The sequence below is a fragment of the Lucilia sericata genome, unplaced genomic scaffold, assembly GCF_015586225.1.
Source record: "Lucilia sericata isolate MDLA Ls3-8-SP2 unplaced genomic scaffold, ASM1558622v1 Contig000910F_arrow, whole genome shotgun sequence".
NCBI lineage: Eukaryota > Metazoa > Arthropoda > Insecta > Diptera > Calliphoridae > Lucilia > Lucilia sericata.
The window spans coordinates 10,132-20,640 of NW_023994897.1; the positions used below are offsets into that span (position 1 = coordinate 10,132).

Below are 10,509 nucleotides of genomic sequence, written 5' to 3' on the forward strand. Positions count from 1 at the left end.
GACTAGACTATAGACTAGACTATAGACTAGACTATAGACTAGACTATAGACTAGACTATAGACTAGACTATAGAATAGACTATAGACTAGACTATAGACTAGACTATAGACTAGACTATAGACTAGACTATAGACTAGACTATAGACTAGACTATAGACTAGACTATAGACTAGACTATAGACTAGACTATAGACTAGACTATAGACTAGACTATAGACTAGACTATAGACTATAGACTAGACTATAGACTAGACTATAGACTAGACTATAGACTAGACTATAGACTAGACTATAGACTAGACTATAGACTCTATAGACTAGACTATAGACTAGACTAGACTAGACTAGACTATAGACTAGACTATAGACTAGACTATAGACTAGACTATGAATAGACTAGACTGCCTATAGACTAGACTATAGAGCTAGACTATAGACTAGACTATAGACTAGACTATAGACTAGACTATAGACTAGACTAGAGACTAGACTATAGACAGATAGACTAGGCTATAGACTAGACTATAGACTAGACTATAGACTAGGACTATAGACTAGACTATAGACTAGACTATAGAATAGACAATAGACTAGACTATGACTAGACTATAGACCTAGACTATAGACTAGAAACTATAGGACAGACTCTAGACTAGGACCTATAGTTTATAGAAAGTTTCATAAGAACATTCAACGTAATCCGCAAAAAAAAGTAGTTATTGTGATAAAAATTACTATTTCCAAATTCCATGCCTGAGAATGATACAATTGCACCAATATAGTCGTACCTTATAAGTGATTCCCCGTTATAGTACCCCTTGTGCCCATTTATTGAAAATTCACGTAACTTTTTTGTGAGTGATTTGGTGATTTAAAAAGCTTAATAAACTGATAATAATAAGTAGAAAAAACCAAAAAAAAAAAAAAATATATATATATATTAAAAAAAATGTATGACCAGCAATTTGGCAAAATTTTGTTTAAAAATCAAACTCACATTTAATGACCGAAATTTGATATTCGGGAATACCTTTTTTGATAAAGAAATTCACATAATACTTTACTACTAATGTATTACTACACATACCCTTAAATATATTCATAAAGTATTCGATATTTTTTATTTAATTAATAAACAAAGTGTTTTGCATACGCCTTTTGTTTATTAAATTTATTTTTTGATCATCTTCATTTTAACAATTTTGTTATTTTGGTTTTTGTTTTTGTGAAATTTTTTTGTGTTTACTTTTGTATTTTGTTTTGATTTTTTATTTTATTTTGTTTTGTGTGTCAAGCTAAGTGGCTTTAATGGAACGCGGGGCTTTTGTTGTATATTCAATGACATTGAAATATTTATATTTAATTTGTTTATAAAGAGAGAATCGATTTTTTTTAATAAAAGAGAAATATGCATTGATTTGAAAATGTTTTACTACTCTTTAAAATTTTATAAGTTAATGAACTTTTTGTTAAATTATTTAAGTTGTAATCAGAATTGTACGATTTGAGGTTGTTTATCCTAAGAAACGATTTTGTTTTATAGATGAAGTCATCGGATGTCTACCGGTTAATGGGAGTTAAGTTGAGTGTTAAATGTTAAAGAAATTTTAATGTCTTTATTAATTTCATAAATTTGATCCTTTCTTAATCATATCTCTTTTGTTCACTCTTTGACATCTTTAAAAGTTTTGAAGGCTAGCTTCAGATTCAGCGAAGCTCAATATAACCTATAGCTTCTGGGTCAAACATTTGATGGCCTGTGTTATCCCCTATTAACAAATATTTCCCCAGTTCTAATAACTATAGTTCAAAGTTCTGATATTTCAATGTCCTCTGAATATTCTAAAGTTTTACTTTTCCTTCTCCTCTCTACCTTTCGCATTTTCTATAGTCTTCTGATTATAGTTCTAGTTTTTCTTCATGATAGGTACAACTGTTACAACGACTTCTTCTAAGTATCAATACTTATCATTTATTTTCTTCTTTTTCAGATACTTCGTTTTTTATAAATTCAATCACTTTTCTAATCACACATCAATATGACATCGTCTAGTCATATGGAAGGTGTCACCGATACCGAATGGCTGGAAGATCTCCTTAAAGAAGTTCAACTAGAACAGTTCCTAGAACGTATACGCGATGATTTACAAGTCACACGTCTGGCACATTTCGATTATGTACAAGCCGAAGATTTGGAACGTTGTGGTCTGGGTAAACCGGCCATAAGACGTTTAATGGAAGCGGTACGCAAGAAAAAAGCCCAACAATGGCGTAAAAATATTCTATCGAAATTGATAGGTGGCGGTAAACAGCCATCGTCGAAAAAATCCTCAAATGCCACAAATAAAGATAAACAACAGAATACTCAATTAACCTGCCTAATACATGAGAAGGATATAACGCTGGGCAATAAACTGGGTGATGGTTCGTTTGGTGTAGTGCGCCGGGGAGAATGGTTAACGGCGCCCAATGGCAAACATTTGCCGGTGGCGGTGAAGGTAGGTTTCTTTATCTTCTTGGGTGTTTAAGTAATTTAATATGATTATGATTTACTTTTAAAGGTTCTTAAAGCGGATAATCTTACACAACCCGGCATTATAGAGGACTTTTTTCGTGAGGTGCAGGCTATGCATGCCTTAGATCATTCAAATTTGGTGCGTTTATACGGTGTGGTGCTATCCCAACCCATGATGATGATAACGGAATTGGCCGAACGCGGTTCCCTACTCGACACTTTGCGCAAACAGTGCAAACATACTCCTTTAACTACAATTTGGAATTGGTCGGTACAAATTGCCACTGGCATGGCCTATTTGGAACAAAAGAGATTTTTACATCGTGATTTGGCCTGTCGTAACGTGTTGTTGGCTTCAGGAAATAAAATCAAAATTGGTGATTTTGGTTTGATGAGAGCTCTACCTCAAGAAGATGACTGTTATGTTATGTCTGAACATAAAAAAGTTCCTTTTCCCTGGTGTGCTCCGGAATCGTTGCGCTTTAGACAATTTTCTCATGCCTCCGATACCTGGATGTTTGGTGTTACTTTATGGGAAATGTTTACCTTTGGTGAAGATCCTTGGGTGGGTTTAAATGGTTCGCAAATTTTGCGTAAAATCGATAGGGAAGGTGAACGTTTACATCATCCGGAGGCTTGTCCGCCAGATGTATATGAAATGATGTTACAATGTTGGGATAAGACACCAGCTGAACGGCCTACTTTTGCTGCTATAAAGTAAGTTTTTGGGGGGTTTATAGGGGAAGTTAGCATAAAAACTAATTGTGTGTTTTTTTCTTTTCCTGTAAAGAGAGTTTTTGGTGGGCGTATCACCACAAGTGGTCAAGGCAGCCAAAACTTTTAATGAAGCAAATCGTTTACAAATAGAGGCTGGTGATACCATCGCCATTATTGATGGTAGACCCGAACTTAAATTGATTAAGGGACAAAACCAAAGAACCTTCGATATCGGCATCTTTCCGCGTCAAATTTTGGAGAAAACCAAACAAACCAACAGTGACCTCATACGACCAATGCATGAAAACCTTAGAGCTACCGGTCATTCGGGTTCTCCATTTGGTTTCTGTTGGGGCGGAGCTGGCACCATGGCCACTAGCAGTAGTGAAATGCATGCTGAGAGAGCACGTAAAACAGCTTCTCTGCAGGCTCAATCCATGCAGCAGTTGCATCACGCTAAAGAACGTAAATCTATTGTTAACAAACAATTCTCCTATAATAAGCTGGTAAACGAGAGGGCGGTTGAATTGCAGCGCCATCAATCTATGCAGTCTGCTGGTGGCAGTGGGAAAAATAAAAGTGGCAAAAATAAAGGACCACAAAGGCCCCCACCACCTCAACTGCAGCAGCAACAAGAAGGTATACTAATTGATATATCCCCAGAATTTGGTGGTGGTGGTGTTAGTGGTCCTTCTTCCTCCACACAAAACTCCTCCTTACTGCACTTGGGTGAAAGTTCTTCAATGCATGTTGATAGCACTTTTTGCATACTCGATGCTCCTATAGATGTGCCTACCGAAGGAGAGGACTATTTGGACAATGAGGCTTCCAACCCCAGTATTATGCCTCCAACTCCTACAACTCTTAATAATTTTGAATTTGGTGCTTCGCCTTCACGTCCGCATCCACCTCCTTATCAAATGCCACCCACATACTCGAATACAATGGAATTTAGTCAACAGCAAACGCCAGCAAGAGATCCCTTTGATACCAGTAGAATAAGTTTCAATGGCGCTAACAACACCAACACATCCAATGACGATATTAATGCTTTATACTCGAATGTGATAAAAACACAGCAACAAGATACTCCCCTAAGGTATGTTTCCTGCAATTTCAAATAATTATAAGTTTAAATTAATTCCTTTTTCTCTCTGCAGAAATACTTCCTTACAAAATTCTAATTTTAACAGTCCTGCAGCACGTAAAAGTCTATTTGGTGCTGGCACGGCTACAGCCACCACAGCTTCCAACTTATCATTGGCGGGCAACAAAGAAAACATACCACAAATGCCTACAGAAACAGCTAGCCACAACTTAACAACTCTTAGACAATATGAAACCACAAAAATACAAACGTCAACAATATCAGCTGCAGAAGATTCGGCATTGCAAAGAAACTTAAGTACACTTTCGTTGGAAAAACAAACAACCACTACACCAGCCGCAGCAAGCACTAACGAACAAGTAGTTTTGGATAAAAGCTTTATAGCTGAATTGGAAAAGGATATGTATACGAATGAAGGACAAAAGGATTATGAACGCAATTCTTCGCAAATGTATACCAACAAGGAGGCAGTATTTAAACAAAATCTAACACCCCTTAAAAATTCAGCAGCAGCCAGTCACTCAAATCACTCCAGTCCCTCTTCCATAAATGGAGCTTCACCAAAAATGCACAATATTGAAAGGCAGGCTGGGCATTACAATGTCTTAGAGAATCGTAATAGCATATATGGTGCTGCACCAAGCGATACTATAGGCCAAAAACCCAATAATTTAGAAAACGCTTCCGCCAATAATACTCAAAGTGTGGTCAATCGTATATGGTATGAAAGGGTAGCTAATCAATCGGAATACTATGCCCAACCAGCTTTAGAAAATATCTACTCTAATCAAGGCATCTATCAGGCCACACCTGTTGCCACAGCCACTTCCGCTAATGAAACTAATCATAGTTTTGTAGCCATATCCAATCGTGTAGTGGCTCCCAAAACCGCCAATCAAGTATATGCCTCTGCGGCTTCTATCTATGGCAGTGTAACAGGACATAATATGTATGATACGGTTGCACCTACACCCTCCACCTACTATGGGCAAATACCTTTAAGTCATATCTCCAACAGTAATGGCCAAAGCTATTCCAATGGCACAGCTAATAATCCAACACAACCGGCTATTTATGATGAGGTAACTTTAGATGATTATCTACGGCCACATCGTCCTGCTCCCTTAGCTCCGCCTCAGCTATCTGCCCAACAGATACAAAGACGTCTGGAGAAACTAAAGAAACAGCAGGAGTCACAAATGGAAGGCAGCAGTTCGTTGTATGCCCCGCCGCCTTCGGACTATGAGAGAGAACATCAGAAAATACAACAGATGATGCAGGATTTAGGACCAAATACTCAAGAAATCGATGTACGAAATGCTTTAAGAGCTGCCAGTGGTGATACGAATTTAGCTATAAGACACTATAAAATTGATCAATTATCAAGGTGAGTTAAGATGAGATGAAGAGGAAGAATTATATTATTTTTACGATTAAGGTTGGGATATATATTTTGGATTTCCTATTTTGCTTCTTTTTGTTTGATAACCTATTGACCACTTCTAGACTACAGACTAGACTATAGACTAGATTATAGACTAGACTATAGACTAGACTATAGACTAGACTAGACTATAGACTAGGAACTATAGACTAGACTAGACTAGACTAGACTAGACTAGACTATAGACTAGACTATAGACTAGACTATAGACTAGAACTATAGACTAGACTATAGACTAGACTAGACTATATACTAGACTAGCCTAGACTATAGACTAGATTATCGACTAGACTATAGACTAGACTTTAGACTAGACTATAGACTAGACTCTAGACTGGACTATAGACTAAACTACAGACTAGACTATAGAATAGACTATAGAATAGACTATAGACTAGACTATAGACTAGACTATAGGACTAGACTATAGACTAGACTATAGACTATACGGTGATAGACTATAGACTAGAATATAGACTCGCCTATAGACTATATACTATAGACTAGACTTAGACTAGGACTATAGACTAGGACTATAGACTAGACTAGAGACTAGACTACTAGACATAGGACTAGACTAGACTAGACTATAGACTCGACTAGACTAGATAGACTAGAACTATAGATCTAGACTATAGACTAGGACTATAGACTATAGACTATAGACTATAGACTAGACTATAGACTAGACTATAGACTAGACTATAGACTAGACTATAGACTAGACTATAGACTAGACTATAGACTAGACTATAGACTAGACTATAGACTAGACTATAGACTAGACTATAGACTAGACTATAGACTAGACTATAGACTAGACTATAGACTAGACTATAGACTAGACTATAGACTAGACTATAGACTAGACTATAGACTAGACTATAGACTAGACTATAGACTAGACTATAGACTAGACTATAGACTAGACTATAGACTAGACTATAGACTAGACTATAGACTAGACTATAGACTAGACTATAGACTAGACTATAGACTAGACTATAGACTAGTCTATAGACTATACTATAGACTAGACTATAGACTAGACTATAGACTAGACTATAGACTAGACTATAGACTAGACTATAGACTAGACTATACTAGACTATAGACTAGACTATAGACTAGACTATAGACTAGACTATATACTAGACTATAGACTAGACTATAGACTAGACTATAGACTAGACTATAGACTAGACTATAGAAGACTATAGACTAGACTATAGACTGACTATAGACTATACATGACTAGACTATGACTAGACTATAGACTCGACTTAGACTAGACTATCGGACTAGGACTAGAGACTAGACTATAGATAGACTACTTAGACTAGACTATAGACTAGACTATAGACTAGACTATAGACTAGACTATAGACTAGACTATAGACTAGACTATAGACTAGACTATAGACTAGACTATAGACTAGACTATAGACTAGACTATAGACTCGACTATAGACTAGACTATAGACTAGACTATAGACTAGGACTATAGACTAGATCATAGACTAGACTATAGGACTAGGACTATAGACATAGACCTATAGACTAGACTATAGACTAGACTGATAGACTCAGGACTCTAGACTTAGACATAGACTAGACTATAGACTAGACTATTAGACTAGGACTTATAGACTAGACTATAGACTAGACTATAGACTAGACTATCGACTAGACTATAGACTAGGACTATAGGACTAGACTATTAGACTAGATATAGGACTAGACTATAGGACTAGACTATAGACTAGGACTATAGACTAGTACTATAGACTAGACTATAGACTAGACTATAGACTAGACTATAGACTAGACTATAGACTAGACTATAGACTAGACTATAGACTAGACTATAGACTAGACTATAGACTAGACTATAGACTAGACTATAGACTAGACTATAGACTAGACTATAGACTAGACTATAGACTAGACTATAGACTAGACTATAGACTAGACTATAGACTAGACTATAGACTAGACTATAGACTAGACTATAGACTAGACTATAGACTAGACTATAGACTAGACTATAGACTAGACTATAGACTAGACTATAGACTAGACTATAGACTAGACTATAGACTAGACTATAGACTAGACTATAGACTAGACTATAGACTAGACTATAGACTAGACTATAGATTAGACTATAGACTAGACTATAGACTAGACTATAGACTAGACTATAGACTAGACTATAGACTAGACTATAGACTAGACTATAGACTAGACTATAGACTAGACTATAGACTAGACTATAGACTAGACTATAGACTAGACTATAGACTAGACTATAGACTAGACTATAGACTAGACTATGGACTAGACTATAGACTATAGACTAGACTATAGACTAGACTAGACTAGACTAGACTAGACTAGACTAGACTAGACTAGACTAGACTATAGACTAGACTAGACTAGACTATAGACTAGACTAGACTATAGACTAGACTAGACTAGACTAGACTAGACTAGACTAGACTATAGACTAGACTAGACTAGACTATAGACTAGACTAGACTATAGACTAGACTAGACTATAGACTAGACTAGACTATAGACTAGACTAGACTATAGACTAGACTAGACTATAGACTAGACTAGACTATAGACTAGACTATAGACTAGACTATAGACTAGACTATAGACTAGACTATAGACTAGACTATAGACTAGACTATAGACTAGACTATAGACTAGACTATAGACTAGACTATAGACTAGACTATAGACTAGACTATAGACTAGACTATAGACTAGACTATAGACTAGACTATAGACTAGACTATAGACTAGACTATAGACTAGACTATAGACTAGACTATAGACTAGACTATATACTAGACTATAGACTAGACTATAGACTAGACTATAGACTAGACTATAGACTAGACTATATACTAGACTATAGACTAGACTATAGACTAGACTATATACTAGACTATAGACTAGACTATAGACTAGACTATAGACTAGACTATAGACTAGACTATAGACTAGACTATAGACTAGACTATAGACTAGACTATAGACTAGACTATAGACTAGACTATAGACTAGACTATAGACTAGACTATAGACTAGACTATAGACTAGACTATAGACTATGCTATAGACTAGACTATAGACTAGACTATAGACTAGACTATAGACTAGACAATCAGATCAGTTTCAAGCAAAGTATCGTATGTCAAATGGACAAACTTTGTATTCTAAACTTTTATATTTCAAAATATCCTTTATTTAATATTATCCTGTACAAATATTGTTCAAAATTTTTACTAACCTTTTACACTTATTCCTTTTATTTCAGACTTGGTCTTGCTAATCGTCCTCAATGTGAACAAGCTTTACAAAAACCGGCTGGAGTTTAGAACTTGCAGCTGCTGTTTTATTAGAAACTACTTCCTAAGCTAAACCCAAAATACGAACAACAACTACATATAACAGCAACAACATAATCCAACACAACAACAACAACTTGAAACCCCCATCAAATCATTCCATAGTTCCCAATTAAATCACACTACAGAAAATAAGTATTATGACAATTTTAAACATAGAATGAATTGAATTGAATTGAATAGAAACCTGTTATTTTAAATGTGATTTTAAAACAGTACAATTACGAAAAAAACGACATCACTAAAATGAAAATTTGATTTTTATAACCAAACTTTTTTACAAATCCTTAAACACTACAATATTGGTTTTGTTTTAGAACAATGAAGCTTATAATACGAACAATAAAACCGTCCTTATTTAAAAATAAAATCGGTTTAATATAACAAATTTTATATTTGAATTTATATTGAGTCTTGCAAACAAACAAATCAATCATTTTACACATCCCATTTTATACATTTTTTTATATTTAAGAATTGTGTACGAAAACTAAACTAAATGTTTAAAATTAAGGCAGCTGTTTATTGATAAAATAACAACTTTAGTATTGAAATGTTTTAAAACAATTTCTAAAGCTGTCTTATTATTGATTTGATACAAAATTTTCTTTTTTATATGAAAATCTTAGCCTACCCATGAATTCACCCCAAAAAAAGAAATCATTGTATTTAAATAAAATACTGTTATGCATGCTTTGTATTTTGTTATCTAAATGTAAATATTTATTATTTTTTATAATTATTTTTTAATTCCTCTGCCCAAAATACAAAATTTGCCGTTTATATGATTAGATTTTCTCTTAGTTTTAAGTTATTTTAAATAAAATTTTAATTAAATGTCTGTTGCTTAAATATTATTTGGTATGCAACAAGTATAATATAATTTAATTATAAAAATTAATTTTTATCTTCATATTAATTAAATAAAAATTGTGAACGTAAAACAGAAAATATTTTTATTTGCATTTTAAGTATTTTTTACTCAAGGCAATTGAATATTTTTGTAAATTATTATTTCTTTTTTTTAATTATGTACTTCAAAATGAAATAAATCCTTTTTTTTTGTGCAGTTAAACAAGTATGGTATTGATCAAATTATACTAGTTTAATAAATAAATAAAAACTCTATATTAAATAGTTAAAAGAAATGCAACAAAACAAGTAAACAAACAATAAAGAATATGTATTTACAAATTGTTTGTTTACAAACTTCAATGAGTGTTATTATATTAACGATCAAATAAATGTGAACAATATAAAGAAATAAAAAAAAGACTTGAAAACATTTAGGTTGGTTTT

The 10,509-nt window shown here is 34.0% G+C and overlaps 1 protein-coding gene across 1 annotated transcript; it reads left to right on the forward strand.

The window, feature by feature from the left end:
• Positions 1-803: 803 nt before the first annotated feature.
• LOC119608986 lies at positions 804-10,120 on the forward strand. Its single transcript, XM_037963641.1, has 6 exons — positions 804-855; positions 1,993-2,499; positions 2,563-3,233; positions 3,307-4,332; positions 4,394-5,728; positions 9,120-10,120. The coding sequence occupies exons 2-6, from the start codon at positions 2,041-2,043 to the stop codon at positions 9,178-9,180; spliced, it is 3,552 nt and encodes a 1,183-aa protein (XP_037819569.1). The 5' UTR covers positions 804-855; positions 1,993-2,040; the 3' UTR covers positions 9,181-10,120.
• The last annotated feature ends 389 nt before the right edge of the window (positions 10,121-10,509 follow it).

Bases quoted from the DNA above. Each gene is read 5' to 3' on its own strand.
- LOC119608986 (XM_037963641.1), top strand. From the start codon at position 2,041: ATGACATCGTCTAGTCATATGGAAGGTGTCACCGATACCGAATGGCTG. The intron at 4,333-4,393 runs GTATGTTTCCTG...TTCTCTCTGCAG, and splicing joins CAACAAGATACTCCCCTAAG to AAATACTTCCTTACAAAATT. The intron at 5,729-9,119 runs GTGAGTTAAGAT...CTTTTATTTCAG, and splicing joins AAAATTGATCAATTATCAAG to ACTTGGTCTTGCTAATCGTC.